This window comes from Lepus europaeus, chromosome 21 (genome assembly GCF_033115175.1).
Source record: "Lepus europaeus isolate LE1 chromosome 21, mLepTim1.pri, whole genome shotgun sequence".
In the NCBI taxonomy this organism is placed as follows: domain Eukaryota; kingdom Metazoa; phylum Chordata; class Mammalia; order Lagomorpha; family Leporidae; genus Lepus; species Lepus europaeus.
Genome location: NC_084847.1, coordinates 16023572 through 16044434, shown reverse-complemented (window position 1 = coordinate 16044434; position 20863 = coordinate 16023572). Strand labels below are relative to the sequence as shown.

General features: G+C 51.1%; 1 protein-coding gene across 1 annotated transcript in view; it reads left to right on the top strand.

Annotated features, from left to right (window-relative positions):
* EEF2K (eukaryotic elongation factor 2 kinase) overlaps window positions 1-20863 on the top strand; it is a 66621-nt gene that overhangs the window by 25695 nt on the left and 20063 nt on the right. Inside the window, exons 3-10 of the mRNA XM_062180635.1 lie at window positions 8087-8187; window positions 11527-11587; window positions 14069-14106; window positions 14466-14637; window positions 17009-17158; window positions 17597-17729; window positions 18593-18720; window positions 19382-19583. Coding sequence (XP_062036619.1) covers window positions 8087-8187; window positions 11527-11587; window positions 14069-14106; window positions 14466-14637; window positions 17009-17158; window positions 17597-17729; window positions 18593-18720; window positions 19382-19583 — 985 coding nt within the window. The remainder of the gene's footprint in view (window positions 1-8086; window positions 8188-11526; window positions 11588-14068; window positions 14107-14465; window positions 14638-17008; window positions 17159-17596; window positions 17730-18592; window positions 18721-19381; window positions 19584-20863) is intronic.

Genomic DNA, 20863 nt, shown 5'->3' with positions numbered 1-20863 from the left:
GCCTGCCCAAGTACCCTCTTAAGTCACCGTATGGTGTGAGGCCTGGGCAAGGACTTCCAGGAGGCCAGGGCCTTGTTACCCTCGGAAGTGTCACTGCTCTGTTACTGTCTCTCTCCTCCCTTCCTCCTCCTCTTCTCAGGCTCTGAGTCCAATGGGCACATGAGTGTGGATTATTCCACAACACAGCTTGCTTTCAGATTTTTTAGTTTGAATTCTTTCACAGTTATTTATTGATTATAGAAGCGATCACTTGCAGAAAATGAAAAGGAAGCTGTAATTGCTATTGATGTCTTACTCATAGTGTATATTTCAGACTTTTCTATATTTAAGTGTACATGCAGACACAATAAATACAGAGTTTTTAAAAATTATTATTGCATCATGCTATAGGTGCTCTTCAGTGGTTTTTTTTTTTTTCAGCTTACAATAGATCATCATAGTAAATAAGGAATTATAGTCCTTTTTTTTTTTTTTAATGAAGCCGTGGTAACCCAGTGCTGGATTCCACCAATGATTGTACCGAACCTCCAAGTTCATGGGCTTTGTGAGGCAGCCACAGCCCTGTTGGTGTCTTCACATCCCAGAGTGTGGCTGTGCTGTCCACGCATTCCCGCTTCTCTCATTTGTCCTTGAATTTAGTTTCAGCCCTTTCCTGCCCTCCGGGAGGGGGAGTCGGGCTGACTCAGAGCCATTATTTCTTACTGGAGTGATGCTGAGGAAGAAAACACGTTTTATGACCGCCACTCGGTGACTGTAACAGTTGATGTTTCAAAAGCCAGGCCTGAGTGAGTCACTGGGAGCTTCCTCCCGTGGGATCTGAAGGCCCTGAATGCTGCGCTAGTGCCAATGATAATAGAAAAGTGATAAACAGCAGCCGCAGCGCTCGCTCCCGTGAGCCAGAGCACTCGCAGACACTGCCTGCCCGACCGCCCTGGCATATTCCAGGAAACCCATGCGATGAAGAGGATTACTGCTGTATTTATATTTATTTATTCTTGTTTTGTACTCTCGAGTTTTGAAGAAGCCTTTCTGTTCTCTAGCTGGGGTCGTGTTTTCTTTTTATGAAACACCCTTGGCCTCTGTTCTATGTCAGATGAATTCCCCCACTCAGCAACCGAGTTTTAGACCTAAAGAATATTTGAGCTGGCAGGGCCTTCAGAATCGTCTAACCTAGGGATTATTATTTTTGTTGTTGTTTTTTAAAACAAACTTTTTCAGTTTCTGTGCGCCGGCCGCAGCGCGCTACCGCGGCAGCCATTAGAGGGTGAACCAACGGCAAAGGAAGACCTTTCTCTCTGTCTCTCTCTCTCTCTCACTGTCCACTCTGCCTGTCAAAAATAAAAAAAAAAAAAAAAAAAAAAAAAGATTTATTTGAAAGTTAGAGTTACACAGAGAGAAGGAGAGGCAGGGAGAGAGAGAGAGAGAGAGAGAGAGAGAGAGAGAGAGAGAGAGAGAGAGAGGTCTTGCATCCACAGTTTCACTTCCCAGTTGGCCACAACACCCACAGCTGTGCTGATCTGAAGCCAGGAGCCAGGAGCTTCTTTCGGGTCTCCCAAGTGGGTGCAGGGGCCCAAGGACTTGGGCCATCTTCCACTGCTTTTCCAGGCCAAAGCAGATAGCTGAATCGGAAGTGGAGTAGCCAGGATTTGAACCAGCGCCATATGGGATGCCAGCACTGCAGGCTGCAGCTTTACTTGCTATGCCAATCACTAGCCCTATTTGTTTGTTTGTTTTTTTTTTTTTTACTCTAATTTGCACCTGCAATACCTGAATGCATAGTTCAGGGGTGGGGAACCTGCCAAGGGCCCTGTGTGTGTGTGTGTGTGTGTGTATAACTTTATTCATAGGCCATACAAAATGATCCACTTAAAAATGAGCCTGCTATAGATGTATTGAATTTTTTTAAGATTTATTTATTTATTTGAAAGTCAGAGTTACAAGAGAGGCAGAAGCAGAGAGAGAGAGGTCTTTCATCCACTGGTTTACTCTCCAAATGGCCGCAACGGCCAGAGCTAGACTGATCCGAAGCCAGGAGCCAGGAGCTTCTTCCAGGTCTCCCATGCCGGTGCAGGGGCCCAGGCACTTGGGCCATCTTCCACTGCTTTCCCAGGCTATAGCAGAGAACTGGATTGGAAGCAGAGCAGCTGGGTCTTGAACCAGCACCCATATGGGATGCCAACACTGCAAGCGGTAGCTTTACCCAGTACACCACAACGCCAGCCCCAACGTATTGAATTTTGAATCTCATTTACAGTTGCCTTGGCAGGGCCAGAACAAATGATTTTGTGAACCTTATATAGCCTGTGGGCTGGATGTGCCTCAGCCCTGGTTTAGATAAAGCTGACGTCTCCCAGATCCACCTCTTAGCCCCATCTGTCCCCTGAGATAACCACTGTGTCGGTTTGGTGTGAAGCACTTTTCAGACCTTTTTTTTTATGCATTTGTATTGAAGTATACAATGATGAATCCATCCAGAGACACACACATCCTTAGAAGTTACATGACATTGATCTTTGAGTTTCCTACACCAGTCTGAGTCTATTTTATTGTACAACTCACTTTCTTCTTCCTAGATAGTAAATCCTAGAAATTGTCTGCTCAGTACTTTGTTCTTTTTAGTGCTTGCGTCCAAGTGGACTGTGCATCTGTAACCATCCCCCTGTGGATGGGCAGGTGGTTTGCACTGCTTGACCATGATAGCATTTAAGTACTGTATACCTGGGTCAGCTTACTTCAGTACACCAGGTATATTAGCCTTCCTTCCCTCCTTCCCTTACTCCCTCCCTCTTTTCCTTTCTTCCTTTCTCTCTTTTAAGATTTATTTATTTAAAAGGCAGAGAGCAAGAGAGCTTTGATCTACTGGTTCCCCAAATGACTGGGCCAAGCTGAAGACAGGAACCAAGAACTCCATCTGGGTCTCCCATTTGGGTGGCTGGGATGCAAGCACTTGGGCCATCCTCTGCTTCTTTCCTGGGTACATTAGCAGGGAGCTGGACTGGAAGCAGAGCAGCTGGGACTCAATCTAGCACTCCCATAGGGGATACAAGCATCCCAAGGGGCCACTTATCCCACTGTACCACAACACTGACTCAGTTAGCCTGTTTCCTATTGCTATAATGATGTATCGGAGGCTGGGTGATTTATAAAGAAAAGTTTATTCACTTACTATTCAGGAGGTGCAAGAGCACGGTGTGGCTTCTGGCAGGAGTGTCATTCTGTGTCAACTCATGGTGGACAAGCTGAAAGGAAGCCAGTGTGTGCAGAAAAGTGTGTGTCCAGGCTGGCGTCATGGCTCAGCTGCTGCGTCACTGGCATCCCAATGAACGCTGGTTGGGACTCATTCACGAGGGTGGTGCCCCCATGATCTGATTCCTTCCCCTGGGCCCTACCTCTAAAAGTCCACACCTTTCACAGCCTACACTGGGAAGCAGCCCTCCAGTACATGAACCTCTGGGGAGCAAACCATAGCCAAACCACAGCTGGGTAGGTCATGGGAATGGCTGGGTCACAGTTAGTGCAGGACAAGGTTCCCAGCCCCTGCCAGATGGCTCTCAAAGGTGCTGGTACCGGGGCCAGTGCTGTGGCTCACTTGGCTAATCCTCTGCCTGTGGCACCAGCATCCCATATGGGTGCTGGGTTCTAGTTCCAGCTGCTCCTCTTCCAGGCCAGCTCTCTGCTGTGGCCCAGGAAGGCAGTGGAGGATGGCCCAAGTGCTTGGGCCCTGCACCCCATGGGAGACCAGGAGGAAGCACCTGGCTCCTGGCTTCAGATCGGCACAGCACGCCAGCCGTAGCAGCCATTTGGGGGGTGAACCAATGGAAGGAAGACCTTTCTCTCTGTCTCTCTCACTGTCTAACTCTGTCAAAAAAAAAAAAAAAAAAAAGTGCTAGTACCTCCTCCACACTCCTCCAGGGTCCAAGAGGATCCACTTCCCAGTTTCCATCAGCTCGCTTTTCCTGACCTGATGATAAAATATTTACAGCAGCAATTTTCGGCTCAGTCAGATACCTAAGCCACTGTTGCAGGTACAAGGATCACAAAAAAAAGTTGACACTCAGAAGCCAAAACCTTTGTCGTCATCATTTGTGTCCTGGCTCTGCTCTTGATTCCAGCTTCCCACCTGCCATCCACATGGGAGACCTGAATTCAGTGTCTGGCTTCTAGCTTCAGCCCAGCTCTGGTCATTGTGGGCACTTGGGGAGTGAACCAGAGGAGGGGAGCTCTCTGTCTTATCTGTCTCTCAAATAAATAATTAGTTAATTAAGAAATAAAGTCAATTGTGTTCAACCCAGTTGTTACCACTAAGACCTGACATGAGTCTTTTCTGACTCTGGAAACAATGTAATCTTAACCCTGTGAAATACACACCCTGTAATTCTGAAATCCCAGTGCTTTCATCCTTGACTGTTTCCTGGGCTGGTGCCAGGGCGCCAGGCCAAGAGCTGATTTCTGTTGATAATCCTGGTGGCTCAGAGAGTGGTGGGGACGTGCAGTCAAGAGATCCAGGTGTCCCCAGACAGGGAACGGAGCACCTGTGTAGACATGCTCAGAGGAGCCGCCTGTGACTCCTCCCTTCTCTGCAGGGCCCCTGACAAGCAGGTGCCAACACTGTCCCTGTCCATCACAGCGGCTTGGAGACAAGGGAAACTGGCACTAAAGTCCAAGGCTGGAAATTCAGGAAGTGTTTGGGCTGTCAGTGTACCTGCTGTGGGATTATTTACAACAGGGAAAAGTCAGCGACAAGCTCAGAGTCTGACACTAACTTGTCAGTACTGATAATCTCAAAAGGTGGATCACTACGCAACTGTTAAAGCAGGTTGCAACTAACTTGCAGATTTCACAATGACTTGATGTAGTGTTGTTACAAAATCTGATTTATTTGCTGTCTCTTGTAGCTTAGGAGAATTTCTTTTGACAACTTCTAGAGTTTAAAATGCAATTATATTTTCCCAAAAAAGGTCCTACTGAGATCTTGCAAGAATGTGCAATGATACAGACATGAGGATGTTTCTTTGGCACAGTTTGTACTCAGAAATGTTGGAGATGATCCAATATGCATCAGCAGGAGGTTGGACAAATATGTTAGGGTACATTTATACTCTCTCTCTCTCTCTCTCTCTCTCTCTCTCTCTCTATATATATATATATATATATATATATATATATATATATATAAAATTCCTGGGAAGGAAATGAAGCCAGCTGAATTTGTTTCATAGTCTCACTGCTTTTAAATATGCATTTGTGGAGCCTGTATTTAGCCTCGTGGTTAAGATTCCCACGTCCCACATGGGAGTGTCTGGGTTTGCTTCCCAGCTCTGGCTTCTGACTCCAGCTTCCTGCCCATACAGACTCTGAGAGGCAACAGGTAATGGCTTAAGTGATTGAGTGCTTTTAAATATATTTAATTAATTTATTTGAAAGGCAGAGCGACAGAGAAAGAGGAAGAGACAGAGAGAGAGGGAGAGAGAGAGAGAGGGATCTTTGATCTACTGTTTAATTTCCCAAATGGTTACAGTTGCCATGGCTGGGTCAGGCTGAAGCCAGGACCCAGGAACTACATCTGGGTCTCCCATGTGAGTGGCAGGGGCCTAAGTACCTGGGCCATCATCAGTTGCCTTCCCAGGTGTAAGTAGGGCGTGAACCAGCAGGTGGAAAGCTGCACGCTCATGTTTTTATTTCTCTGTCTCCCTGCATTAAAGTAAAAGAAAAAAAATATATAAATACCTGTTAACAGAGAGGAGACACTTGAAAAATACGTCATCGATCAGCTGTAGTTCAGAGGAAGGCAGTTAGGAAAGACTCCCACTTCCTAATGCAGAATTCTGTAGGGCATGCAGTGTTAACATGAAGCGCACCATACTTTTAGGATCAAAGGGGGAAAAAATATGATCACTAAATAAAGTAGGAAGTTTCACTGACCCCTGTCTTAAAAGGATGTAGATGTTACAAAGGTCCTCAGAAGTTTAGAGAGGGCAGGCATTGTGACACAGCAGGTTAAGCCTGTGTTGGGGGTGCTGGCGCCCCATATCTGAGTGCTGGTTTGAATCTCGGCTCTTCTGCTTCCCATCCAGGTATTTTTAAAAAAGATTAATTTATTTGAAAGTCAGAGTTACAGAGCGAGAAGGAGAGGCAGGGAGAGAGGTTTTCCATCCGCTGGTTCACTTGCCGGTCGGCTGCTATGCTGGAGCTGTGCTGATCGGAAGCCAGAAGCCAGGAGCTTCCTCCAGATCTTCCCATACAGGTACAAGGCCCAAGCACTTTGGCCATCTCCTACTGCTTTCCCAGGCCGTAGCAGAGAGCTGGATGGGAAATGGAGCAGCCGGGACTCGAACCGGCACCCATGTGGGATGCCGGCACTGCAGGCAGTGGATTACTCACTATGCCACGGCACTGGCCCCTTCATGAAGTTTTTAAAATACTTATTGTAATTTTAAAAAAAAGATTATTTATTTGAGAGGTAGAGTTACAGAGAGAGAGGGAGAGAGAGAGGGGTCTTCCAACTGCTGGCTCACTCCCCAAATGGCCACAATGGCTGGAGCTGGGCTGATCCGAAGCCGGGAGCCAGGAGCTTTCTCCAGGTTTCCCACCTGGGTGCAGGGGCCCAAGCACTTGGACCATTTTCTGCTGCTTTCTCAGGCCATAAGAGAGACCTGGATTGGAAGAGGAGTAGCCGGGACTTGTACCAGTGTCCATATGGGATGCCTGCACTGCAGGCAGTGGCTGTACCTACTACACCACAGTGCTAGCCCCTGACTTTAAAATGTTATCTATTTTTGAGAGGCAGAAAGAAAGAAAGGTCTTTCTTCTACTGTTTAACTCCCTAAGTGCTCACAACAGCTGGGGCTGGGCCAGGCCAAAGGCGGGAACCAGGAACTCAATCCTGATCTCCCACATGGATAGCAGGAGCCCAGGTACTTGAACCAAACCCTGCTGCCTCGCAGGGTGTGCTTTAGCGGGAAGCTGGAACCGGAATCAGAGTTGGGATATAGGAGTCCCAAGTGGTAGCTTAACCACGGCCAAAGGCCCACCCTCCATGAACTTTTTAAAAATGTGATTCTAATCCTGTAATAAAAATCCAGTCAGGAAAAGAACTAGTCCAAGGCCTTGGCAGTAGTTGCTCTGGATGGACGACTCGTGGTGGATTTGACTTTGCTTTGTCTTCTGTGTGTTCCAGGTTTTTTCACTGAGCCTATGCTGGCTTTCAAATTGGAAGAAAACATTTCTTTGCATTTGCAGAAAGTAGATTGCCCCAGTGAGGGAGCCTTGGGCCTTGAGTCTGTCTTGAAGGCCCAGCTCCTGCCTGATCTTGTGCAGGATCCCAGTGAAGGGCCCAGGCGAGCTGGACTCCCATTGATGCTGGCTGGGGTGGCTGAAGGAGGCCAGTGGAAGACTGGGGAGGTCTGAGTTTGCCGTCCTGTGAGCTCCCTCCTATCTCAGAGCTGCTGCTGTGGGCCTGCTACACCCAGACAGTGTCCAGTCCCCCATCCAGCCTCTTCCCTGTGGCTGAGGACTCTGGCCTGGAAAGGAGCTCTGGACTCACTGACTCTGGAATGGTCTTTATCTGCTGCCTCCCAGGCACATTACAGGAAGTAGGGTGGGAAATTAAGGTGGGAGTCAACCCTAGGCAACCTGACATGGGAGGTGGGTGTCCCAAGCGGTGGCTTAACCTGTGGCATCACAGCACCCACCCCTTTACTCATTTCAGTGTGTTGCCCGGTCGCCTTTTAGAGAAGGTTTGTATGCACTGAGGATACCTGATTTCCCACATCCTGGGCGACACTTGCTAAAATGTCCACACTCATGAAGATGTTTGCGATCTGAGTGTGGGGTGGAGGGGCAGGGAGAGTGGTGTGTGGTTTTCATTCTCACTTTGATCACAAAGTGAGGTGTAGTTAAGCTACGTCACTTCTGCCCACAGGGAGGCTGTGTCCCCTGAGAGCAAAGAGGGTCCCTGGGGAGCTGTGGATTATGGAGTCCATGGAGTCTCTGCCTCCCCAGGGGAAACAGCAGGGCGGGAACAGGCTGGGCTACGCTGTTCCCAAGGCCCCGGTCTGGGCCTCACATTCCCCTTTGCTTTCTACAGGAAGCCTGGAAGCACGCGATCGAGAAGGCCAAGCACATGCCGGACCCCTGGGCTGAGTTCCACCTGGAGGACATTGCCACAGAATGTGCCACGCGGCACAGGTCAGCAGCTCGGCTGGGGCTTCAGGGGGCTCTGGGGGTGTGGGTCCTGCTTCTGTGCAGTCCATGAGGCCCAAGTTCCCTTGGGGGTCAAGGACAAGGGAGGGGTACAGTGTGAGCATCTCTAAGCCCCAAATCAGAAATGTTCTTTTAGATTGCACATATGCCACCCAAAACGTTTCAGATAGTGGAACATTTCAGAATTTGGATTTTTGAATTAGATATGTTCAACCAGGGAAGTCTATGCACATATTCTGTAATCCAGAACGGTCTAAAATCAGAAGCACCTGTAGTCCCAAGCATTTGGGGATAGGGGGTTGGGGTGTCTATAAGCACAGCAGCCAGTGCTCGAGTGTCTGTGCATGCTGAAGCCAGTATCATCTCAGTAAACCCTTCAGGGAGCCTCCAAGGTACACAGTGGGTGAGGCAGGATGAGTTGTGGTACAAGGGCAGATGCCCTGGGTACTTTGTGCAGGAAGGGTGTACCCCTCTCAGGGCGGCCCAGGGTTCCAGGCTGCTTCCATCTGGGGCTCCAGCGTCTCAACACAAGGCCCCACCACTGCTTCCCAAGAGAGGGACAGAGCAGGGAGGTTGTGCCGCTGCTTTTCATCGTTATAGTCCAGGAAATGCCATCTGTTTTGCATGCAATTCATTGGCCCTCTGAGCTGTAGGGGATGGAGGACTCTGTCTGTCTGTCTGTCTGTCTTTGTTTCCTTCTTTCTTTAAATTATTTATTTAATAGACAGAGACAAGACAGAGCTCTTCCATCTGCTGGTTCACTCCCCAAATGCCCACACCTGGGGCTAGACCAGGCAGAAGCCAGGAGCCTGAACCTCAGTCGGGTCTCCTATGAGGGTGGCAGGGACCCAACTACTTGAGCCTCCCGGGGTGCACACTAGCAGGAAGCTGGGATCAGAAGCAGAGTCAGGACTTGAACCTAGACACCCTTATGTGGAATGTGTCTTAAGCAGCATCTTTAAAAAAAAAAAAAAAGACTTATTTATTTGAAAGAGTGACAGAAAGAGGGAGGGAGAGGTAGAAGAGAGATCATCCATCCTCAAGTTCACTCCCTAAATGGCTGCAAAGGCCCCTACTGGACCAGGCCAAAGACAGGAGCCTGGAACTTCACATCCAAGTCTGCTATGTGGGTGGCAGGGGCCCGAGCACTCGAGCCATCTGCTGCTTTCTCAGGTGCCTTAGCAGGGAGCTGGATTGGAAATGGAGCAGCCAGGACTTGAACCAGTACCCTTATGGGATGCTCTCATTGCAGGCGGTAGACCAACCCACTGGGCCACGGTGCCAGCCCCTTAAGCAGCATCTTAACTGTTGTGGCAAACACTTGCCCCCCCACCCCTTGCCATTGCTGCAGTGTGTTCCTACTCCCATCTCGCAAGAAGATGGCTTTAGAGCCCCAACCCTGCTCCTTGTGGCCCACCTCCTATCAGGGTCTGTGGTCTGTTTCCAGCAGCCAAAGTCAGCATTGTGGGGGTCCCAGGAGGGCGGGGTGTGGGCTCTGTTCCTTTCCACACTGCTCAAGAACACAGTGGCAGCTAGCTGGTGACACATGGCTTCTAGGGATGACACTCGGCCACACAAGCAGGCCCTGGGGACTGCCAGTCTGGGAAAACAGGATCCATATGTCAGGCTGGCTCTGTGTGTCCCCAGACTCAGCTGGGAGCTCAGACCAGGCCAGTCTGCTTATTTGCTACCCAAAGTGGCTGACTGCAATTGCTCTGGCTGCCAGTGGCAGGAGGCTGGGCGTTGGTGGCTGGGATCCCCTGAGATTTCTAAATTAGAGCCTTCCTTTTCTTTTCCTTCTCCAGTTTTTAAAGAACTCTCGTGCAAGCTGGCCCTTTATGGTGACAGATTTCCTTTTCCTGTGTGTGGGAAAGAGCACAGTTCTTGTTTAAACTGACCTGTGTTTGAATTGTGGCTCTTGAGCAAGATATCTCACCTCAGTGTTCCTCAGTTTCCCCATCTGGAAAATGGGCACAAGAATTGCCGCTACCTCGCGGGACTGCTGGGGAGGTTGAGTGAAGTGGTCTGTTTAAGCTCCTAGCATGCAGGGGAAGCACTCCATGAGCTTTGCACACCTCCTTCCCTTAGTCTCTGTCTAGTAACAGTAGCATCGTAGTTCTTTTTTGCTGGGCTCAGAACTTGCCCTTGGCTGGTTGAAGGCAGGTGTACACGCAGCTCCAAAGAGCTTCCTCCCTCTGATCCAGGGGAGGTCACCTGCCTGGTTTTTTTGTTGGTGTTGTTCTGTTTTTTAAGATTTATTTATTCATTTGAAAATCAGAGCTCCACAGAGAGAAGAGAGGCAGAGAAAGAGAGAGAGGTCTTCCATCCGATGTTCACTCCCCAGTTGGCCGCAACGGCCAGAGCTGCGCGGATCCAAAGCCAGGAGCCAGGAGCTTCCTCCAGGTCTCCCATGTGGGTGCAGGGGCCCAAAGACTCGGGCCATCTCCTACTGCTAACCCAGGCCACAGCAGAGAGCTGGATTGGAAGTGGAGCAGCCGGGACTCGAACCGGCACCCATATGGGATGCTGGCGCTTCAGGCCAGGGTGTTAACCCGCTGCGCCACTGTGCCGGCCCTAACCTGCCTGATTTTCCTCATCTCCAACAACACCTGAGGCTGAGAATGTTCTGGAATTTGTCCCAGCTGAGAGGTGGGCCAGGAGAGGAGAGCTAAGAACAACTCAGCTACAGGGAAGGTTCTAGGCACTGAGGATTCACTGGGCTGAAGAGCTTTTCCACCAGGCAAACCTGTTTGAGGTCCAGGCAGGCCCAGGGGGCAGATTTGTTCTAGGAGAGCGGAGAGATGGAACTGTTCCAGAACCTTCCCATCCCTGTCTGGTGTGAGCATGCACCCGGCGGCTCCTTTCCTGGCTGACTCAGGGAGAAGACATCCCCCCCGGCCTGCACTGGGACAGTTGTTACTTCTTGGGAGATGAGTCCAGCTCCCGGGCTGGACCTTGCACAGGTGTCTGGTGAGATTTTGAGGGCACTGCCGCCTCCCTCCCGGGGACGCGCCATTTGTGGAGGTAGACCAGTTAGAACTAGGATGTGGGGCATTCAGTCATTTACCCACGTGTGTTTATTAAGCATCCGCATGTGCCAGGCCCGGTGATGAATGAGACAGACCTGGGGCTGCTGTCATGGAGTTTCAGGCCTGGGGGGAGCCAGACGAGGAACAAGCCAGCAGATGGCAGAGCTGTGAGTGCCAGGGAGGCACTGAAAGAGAGGAACTGGAGGGGGAGGGGAGGTGTCTATAACCCAGTCCAAGAGGTCAGGCAGCGTAGGGAGCCCAGAGGGACTGGGTCGTGTTACTCTCATCTCTGCAGGTACAACGCTGTCACTGGGGAGTGGCTCCAAGATGAAGTTCTGATCAAGATGGCCTCTCAGGTGAGCAGGGCCCTGGGCCTCAGGGCGACAGGCCTGACTTCAGTCCCTGTACTCTCCCCTCCACTTTATTATTTTAACTTTGGGAACTCATGTTGGTTATTTATTGTATTTTTCTAACAACTTTATTGAGCTGTAATTCACATACCGTGCAGGTCATCCATTTAAAGTGTGTAGTTCAGTGGATTTTAATCTATTCACGGAGTTTTTCGGCCATCACCACAAGCAGTTCCCAGAACATTTTGACCCTCCCCGGATGAATCCTGTGCCCAGGAGTCACTCCCCCAATCCATCATCTCCCCAGCCCATGGTCACTGTGTTGTTTTCTTTATTTCTAAAAATGTGATTTATTTTAAAGAATTTATTTATTTATTTATTTGAAAGGTAGAGTTACAGAGAGAGAGAGAGAAAGATCTTCCATATGCTGGTTCAGTCCCCAGATGGCCTCAATGGCCAGGGCTGGATCAGGCTGAAACGAGAAGTCGGGAGCTTCTTCCGAGTTGCCCACATGGGTGCAGAGACCCAAGCACTTGGGCCATCCCAACTGCTTTTCTAGGTGCATTAACAGGGAGCTGGATCAGAAGTGGAACAGCCATATCTCGAACCGACGTCCATATGGGAGGCCGCTGTCACAGGCAGAGGCTTAACCTGCTGTGCCATCATGCTGGCCCCTATTATTTATTTTAATTGTATTTGAAAGATGCAGAGAGAAACACACAGAGTGATCTTCTGTCCACTGGTTCACTCCCCAGAAGTCCACGATAGCTAGGACTAGGCCAGGCCAAAGCCAGGAGGCAGAATCTCATCCGAATCCCCCATGTGGGTGGCAGGGACCCAAGTACTTGGGCTATCATCAAATGCCTCCCAAGTGTATTAGCAGAGAGTTGGGTCAGAAGCAGATCAGCTGAGACTTGAACCTGCGTCCTGATATGGGATGCAGGCATCCCAAGCAACATGGTAACTGCTCTACCAAATGCCTGCCCACTGTGTCACTTTCTATTTCTGTAGATTTGCCTGTCCAGACAAGACTGTTCTCAGCAGTCTTGTGGAAAATCCTGAGTATATAGATCAGCTTTTAAACATTGCAGAGGGTGGCGCAGTGGGTTACCGCCCTGGCCTGAAGCACCGGCATCCCATATGGGCACCAGTTCTAGACCCTGCTGCTCCACTTCCCATCCAGCTCTCTGCTGTGGCATGGGAAAGATGTAGAAGATGGCCCAAGTCCTTGGGCCCCTGCACCTGTGTGGGAGACCCAGAAGAAGGTCCTGACTCCTGGCTTCGGATTGACGCAGCCCCGGCCATTGCGGTCAGTTGGGGAGTGAACCAGTGGATGGAAAACCTCTCTCTCTCTTTCTCTGCCTCTCCTCTCTCTGTGTAACTCTGACTTTCAAATAAAATTAAATAAATCTTAAAAAAAAATAAACATTGCAGGTTACTATCTGTTAGTGAGTTGTTAATTCAGTGGGTTGCAATGAGCCTTTTGGGGAAAAAAAAGAGAAAAACATTGAAAAATGAGTAGTTCCTGCACGGTGAGGGTAAGGATTGTTTTGTGAAAGGTTTTTAGTGTCATGGGACCACAGAAAGCTTACAGCTTGCTGAGCTTCCACAGTGATCACGTGGTATTACCAGCACCCAGCTCAAGAAACACAACACAAATGGTGCCCCCAAGGAGCCCCTCTCGGGCACCCCTCCCCACCCCAAGGTCAGTACCATGCCCTGGATCAACTTTGCCTGTTTCTGTATTCATTTAAAGGATCCCTACAACATATGTGGTTTTAAAAATTTATTTGAGGGGTAGGAGGACCTCCCAACCACAGGTTCACTTCCCAAATGCCTACAACAGCCAGGGCTGGGACCAAAGCCAGGAGCTGGGAACTCAGTCCATGTGTCCCACACGGGTGGCGGCAACAGTCACTTGGGCCATCACCACCACCTCCCACGATGTGCACTTGCAACACCAGCTGAAAGCTGGAGTCACGAGCTGGAGCCATGTGTCACACCCGGTTGTTCCAGTATGGGAGGTGGGCGTCATACCCTCTAGACTGAACACTTACTCTGGCATGAGTGTTTTGAGTCTGGTCTCTCTGCCCCACCCTTGGCGTTTGCTCTCCCTGCTGTGTGGGATGTCACTGAATGAGTAGACTGGGTTGATTGATATATTGTCCATGGACATTTAGGTTGTTTCCACTTGTTCTCTGTTACAGACAAGGCTGCATCCTCTGACATGCATGGTCCCTGCCTACTGTGGGATCTTCCCCTCAGCTAGGGTGGGAGAGGGGTGGTCCTTGCCATCCCAGAGCTTTAGGCTGTAGGGCCTATCCGGCTTTGGTGTGGGTCGCCGAAGGGAAGGACAGCCCAGGGGTTTGATGTGAGGTCCAGGGCTCCCATTTGGTGGATGGTGTCCAAGGGGAACAGCCCCCCATCCCACTCAAGGTCACTCATGGGTGGGGCATGGGGCTGATAACTCTGTGCACTGTCTTTCAGCCCTTCGGCCGAGGAGCAATGAGGGAATGCTTCAGGACGTAAGTGACTCTGCCCTGCACTCGGGTCTGCTCAGACTGCCCAGCCTCCTAAGAGCAAGGGCACTGGGACATTTGGGTCAATGGTTGGAAACAGTGACCTTGGCCTTCTGGTAGTTCAAGTTCATTCTCCAACTGGGTTCCCTTGGGTCACATAATGGGGCTCAGAAGTAGGAGGGTATCTCAGTAACCTCTGCTGTGCTGTTTGAAGGTCAAGGGAAGTGGGACAGAGTGACCTTTAACAATGACCCTGGGCCCTCTTCCCAGCTCTTTGATGGCTACAGTGGAGCAAGGAAGCCCCTCCCGCCTCTTGCCATCTCTTACCTGCCTCCAGCCAGTCCCTCTGCTGCTTGTCCCCCCAGGAAGAAGCTCTCTAACTTCCTGCACGCCCAGCAGTGGAAAGGGGCTTCCAACTACGTGGCCAAGCGCTACATCGAGTCCGTGGACAGGGACGTGTACTTTGAGGATGTGCGTCTACAGATGGAGGCCAAGCTCTGGGGCGAGGAGTATAATCGGCACAAGCCCCCCAAGCAGGTGCGTGGCTCCCCTGCCCAGCAGCTTCCCATACCAGGAACAGTAGGAACAGTGATTGCTGGTTGCCACCTCCTTCCAGTTGATGACATTCACCGATTGACTGAGCACGGCAGGCAACGTGCCCCATCTGGGAGACTTGTTCATCCCCCAGATCAGAGCTCTGAGCTCCAGTGTTTCTATCCCTATTTATAGATGGGCCCTACTCGGAGTTTTAGTTGCAAATGAAAAAATTCACTCACACTGGCTTAATCCAGAAAGAGAATTATTTCATGTAACTGAAAACTTGTGTTGGCCACTGGTCTGGCTGGCTCCAGGACCCAGCTGAGGTTGCCAGAAATCTTCCTCCATCTCTGGCCTGGATCGGCGTGTCCTGTGTCGGTGTCACTCTAAGCAGCCCCTGGGTGCTGCAGGCTCCCTTCCTGTTTTCTCAGCAGCTTTGTTGGAAGGACAGCAGTTGCTTTCCCAGAAGTTCTATGAAGAGTCTCAGAACTGGTTTCCTTGGTTTGGACTGGGTCAGATGCCTATCACTGAGCCAAATACAATGGCCGGGGGAGGGAGTATGCAGATTGCACAGGCCTGGGCCGCGGGCCCACCTTTAGAGCCAGGAATATAGGGCATTCCATACACACCCCACAGACTAAGACTGGGGAAGAGATGGCCCCTAAGAAAAACCAGGAGTGGGGAACAGATGCCATATTCCCTCTCTGGGGAACCTGGGGCTCAGAGAGATTGAGTGATCTGCCCATGCCAGCAGGGCTGGAGCCAGGGCTCCAGGCTTTCCAACACCCCTGCCAGCTTGGCTCCTGTCATTGAGCCTAGGGGTGTCCAGTGCCGGAGGCCCAGCAGACTCTCCCCTTGCCTGTGGGCAGCAGGGAGATGTTGCTTCATACCTCAGTCCTCTGAATTCACAGCTCAGCTCTCCCACTGTGGGAGCACCTACAGGTGCAAGGTGCTAATTCCTGGGTGCCTCAGGATGGCCATACTTCCAGGCAACCAGCAGAATTTATTGAGATCCTGGTGTGTAGGACCCTTGATTAAGCACCCTTGGGGTGGGCACAGGAAGCTGTGTCCTCCTCAGTACTCTGCTGCACCCTGGCCTGGCCTCCCTGAGCTTGTTCCTACCTCAGGCCTTTTTTTTTTTTTTTTTTAATTATTTATTTGAAATGTAGAGTGACAGAGAGATCTTCCCTCCCCTGGTTCATTCCCATATAGGCTGAAATGGCCAGGGCAGGGCCAAGTCAAAGCCAGGAGCCTGGAACTCCAACCAGGTTTCCCATGGCCAAGCATCCAGGTGTGCAGGAACAGTGCTGTGGCGCTGGCTGTCTGCGCCCCTTGTCCAGTGAACCCTGAGCTGCAGGCTTCCCTGTAGGAATGGAGCCTGCGTTTGGGGGTGGGGACCCTCTGAGAAGAACCCCTCCCCACCCCCTGCTGGTTCTGGGAGCTGAGGCTATGTTTGGGGAAGCAATGGGACCCATCACCCTCTATAGCTGTCCCCTGCATATTGGGTGCTTCATGCTCCCTGGATTGTTGCCCTGGGAGCCCAGGTCTGGCTCCTCCTATGTTGTGGGTGGCATTGAGGGGGACAAGGGCTGTGAGTCCCCAAGTGAGTACCACAGGTCTTCTATACCACAGTTTACAAACCATACACAGTACTGACACATTTCCTTGTGTCTACAAAGTAAAACATTCTTCATAAACAAAATTCAGCAAAATATGTCAAAGTTCCCCCTAACTCCCCATTACAGAGCAAGAACCAGTGTTTGCAGTTTGATTCTTGTACTGTGTCCGAGTTCCCTCTTTCATAGTTGGGGAAACTGAGGCACAGAGGCACAATAACTTGCCCAGTTTCTCAGGATTAGCGTAAGGCAGAGATTGCGTTACTTACATCCTCAAATACATGCAGGTGTGAAGTGGTTTCTTTCTTGCTCAGGTCCAGACCCACATTGTGAGGTAGGCTGGGGCCTCATCCCCTTGAAGTCACCCAGAGACCTGGTTCCTTCCATCTTGTTGCTCTGCCACCCTCCATGGCTGCTGTGGACCCTGTGGCCAGATCCGGCTCCCAGGCAGAGTCCACCCTTACGGGCCGTGCTGCGGTTACATCATTACTGCTGCTCACTTCCCATTGGCTCATTGTGGTCACGTGGCCACACCTAGCTGCAAGGGAAGCTGGGCAATGTCATTCCTATGTGATGCATCCAGCCTGTATATCTTACTCAAACTCAGGGACGGGGTTTTAATTCTAAAAGGAAGAGGGGGAGAGTGGACTCTGGGGACCTTCAGCAGGGCCTGGCCGAGAGCGCTAGTAAGTGAGGGAAGCAGGATGTGAGCCCGGGCAGAGGTGAGCTCCTCCTGGGCTCTCCCTTCCCACCAGGTGGACATCATGCAGATGTGCATCATTGAGCTGACGGAGAGGCCAGGGAAGCCCCTCTTCCACCTGGAGCACCACATCGAGGGGAAGTACATCAAGTACAACTCCAACTCGGGCTTCGTCCGTGATGACAACATCCGCCTGACACCGCAGGTGAGGCCTGTGGCTCGCTCAGCCGACACCTCCACCCTCCGCCCTTTACCCAGCCCGGCCTTTCTTGGTGGGAGTCTGGCGGTTTTCAGCCCCTAGAGAAGAGGTCCCTGTAAGTATAGAGTCTCATACCCCACAGAGGACCTTCGGGCCCTTTGGGGCAAGCCAAGCAGGTACCCTGTAACTGGACACCTGTGCACCTGTGCCAGCTTCTATTACCAGACCCAGAGTGGCTACAGGGACTCTGAGGGCCCTGCCCCATCGGTCAGGTCTCCTCCCTTTGTCTTCTTCACTTCCCAGCTGCTCCTTGTTAGAAAGCCCCCTCTAGTGAGGCCAGGGCTGGGGCCATGCAACCCCCTGCTCAGTAGCTGGCCGGTGTCTGCACAGCCCCACAGCCTGGTCTCTTACAAGCAACTTATTCTTCGTGCCCCCCCTTCACAGGCCTTCAGCCACTTCACGTTTGAGCGTTCTGGCCATCAGCTGATTGTGGTGGACATCCAGGGTGTGGGTGACCTCTACACTGACCCACAGATCCACACGGAGACGGGCACTGACTTTGGAGATGGCAACCTAGGTAGGTGGGGAAAGCCAGCCTGTTTCTATGGTGACCACTCCCCTCCCCCATAGTCTCAGGGCTCTTTGGACACTCCTTCCAGCTCAGCACTTTTTAAAGATTTATTTATTTATTTGAAAGGCAGAATTATAGAGAGGCAGAGGCAGAGAGAGAGAGGTCTTCCATCTACTTGGTTTACTCCCCAAATGGCCATAACAGCTGTAGTTAGGCTGATCTGAAGCCTGGAGCCTAGAGCCTCTTCCAGGTCTCCTACATGGGTGCAGGGGCCCAAGGCCTTGGGCCATCCTCTGCTGCCCTCCCAGGTACACTAGCAGAGAGCTGGATCAGAAGCAGAGCAGGCCAGCGCCACTGCTCAATAGGCTAATCATCCACCTGCGGCGCCGGCACACCAGGTTCTAGTCCCGGTCGGGGCACCAGATTCTGTCCTGGTTGCCCCTCTTCCAGTCCAGCTCTCTGCTGTGGCCTGGGGAGGCAGTGGAGGATGGCCCAACTTGGGCCCTGCACCCCATGGGAGACCAGGAAAAGCACCTGGCTCCTGGCTTCAGATCAGCGTGGTGCGCTGGCTGCAGCAGCCATTGGAGGGTGAACCAACGGTAAAGGAAGACCTTTCTCTCTGTCTCTCTCTCTCACTGACCACTCTGCCTGTTTAAAAAAAAAAAAAGCAGAGCAGCGGGGACTCAAACCACCACTCATATGGGATGCCGGCACTGCAGACAGCGGCCTTACACACGCTGCGTCACAGCGCTGACCCCTTGTTCAGTACGCTTTATGCCTTCTCCAGCCAGGTTAATGGAGCCTGGCTTTGCCGCCCTCCCCTGTCGCTAAGCCAAACAAATGCTACACACACCCCTGTCTGCCTTCAGGTGTCCGGGGAATGGCACTCTTCTTCTACTCTCACGCCTGCAACCGGATTTGCAAGAGCATGGGCCTTGCTCCGTTCGACCTCTCGCCACGGGAGCAGGATGCAATAAATCAGAACACCAAGCTGCTGGTGGGTACCTGGTATGGAGCCCCTCAGACCGGGGGTGCCTTGTGTTGCCTGAGCGGCAAGCCCTGCTTCCCTGTGTGACAGTCCAGGACCTGCAGTACTTAAGGGAAAGAGATCAGTTCCATCCGTGCCCTGACCTGTCCATCAGACAGTGTGTAGAGCCCTCCCGAGTTTCCCCACCATAGAGCTGGTGTCTGCTTGGGGTCGGGCTGTGTGTGACCAGAGTGTGGAGGACAGGCAGGTGGAGACAGTAAGAGGAGGTGCGTGTTGTGTTTGTGGGTGATGTGATGATGAATGACTGGACTTAGACCTCTCTGGGCCCCGTGCTGGATCCAGCGTGAGCCCAGTCTGCCTCCACTACATGGGCCAGATACTAGACAGTGTTGGCAGAGACCAGCTTGGGAATCTGAACATTTAATGGCATGCACTCTCCAGCTCAGAGCTGCAGAGTGTGGTCCGTGTGTCAGGGAATGCAGGCTCTCAAGCTCTTTGAGCTCCATCCCACCCACCTCTTCTTGGAAGCCTTGGGGTTAGTCCTCCTCTAATGTTTTTTTAGATTTTCTGTTAGCCCCAAAACAGGCAGGTATGGGAGCTGTGGCTGAAAGGGCTTCAGGGTTAGAGGGGGGTTCCTATGTGACATTAGTATCCCTGTTACTGTCCCCAGCAATCAGCCAAGACCATCTTGAGGGGCACAGAGGAAAAATGTGGGAGCCCCCGAGTAAGGACCCTGTCTGGGAGCCGGCCCCCCCTGCTCCTTCGCCTGTCAGAGAACTCTGGAGATGAGAACATGAGCGACGTGACCTTCGACTCTCTCCCTTCCTCCCCGTCTTCAGCCACACCACACAGCCAGAAGCTGGACCACCTCCGTGAGTGATGGCGTGGGCCCTGTCGCTGTCGCTGTTAGTGGAAGGTGCATGTACCAGATAGAACAGAGATAAACTGGCTCTCATTTGTGTTAGAATATCATTCATGCTGGGGCCGGTGCCGTGGCATAGTAGGTTAATCCTCCTCCTGTAGTACCGGCATCCCATATGGGTGCCAGTTCTAGTCCCAGCTGCCCCTCTTCCCATCCAGCTCTCTGGCTTGAGCCCCTGTACCCACATGGGAGACCAGGAAGAAGCACCTGGTTCCTGGCTTCGGATCGTCATAGCTCTGGCCGTTGCGGCCATTTGGGGAGTGAGCCAATGGAAGGAAGACCTTTCTCTCTGTCTCTCCCTCTCACTGTCTGTAACTCTACCTCTCAAATAAATAAATAAAAATCTTAAAAAAAAAAAAAAAAAAGAGTATCAGTCATGCTAACCAAAAAGGCTCATGGGCCAGGTGGTCTAACAGGTCAGTTCTCTGAGTTCACTCCTAAGACAGAATTCATTCAAATGCTATAAAAACCAACCCCAGTGGTAGAAAGCTCGTTAACATTTTTCAGTGTGTTTTATGAAACTAGCAAAACCCCTATACCAAAATTTGACAAAACACAGAAAACTAAACCCAAGAAAACTGTATCCCATCCTCACTTTTGCATATTATGAGATATATATAGTGGATAAATTCTTCTTTTAAAAAAATTATTTACGGGGCCGGCGCTGTGGCGCAGTGGGTTAACGCCCTGGCCTGAAGCGCTGGCATCCCATTTGGGCGCCAATTCTACTCCCAGCTGCTCCACTTCCAATCCAGTTCTCTGCTATGGCCTGGGAAAGCAGTAGGAAGATGGCCCAAGTCCTTGGGCCCCTGCACCTGTGTGGGAGACCCGGAAGAAGCTCCTGGCTTCAGGAGTTCTGGCTGTTCCACAGTTCCGGCTATTGCGGCCAATTGGGGAGTGAACCATCAGATGGAAGACCTCTCTGTCTCTCTCTCTCTCTCTCTCTCTCTCTCTCTGCCTCTTCTCTCTCTGTGTAACTGACTCAAGTAATAAATAAATAAATAAATCTTTTAAAAAAAGAGTTACATTTAAAATAAATAAATTAATTAATAAATGAAATTATTTACTTACTTTGAAAGTCAGAGTTAGAGAGGAAGAGACAGATTTTCCATCTGCTGGTTCACTCCCAAGATGGGTGCAGTGGCCAGCGCTGGGCCAGGCCAGAGCCAAGAGTTTCATCTGGGTCTCCCACATGGGTAGCAGGGACCCAAACACTTGGGCCATCCTCCA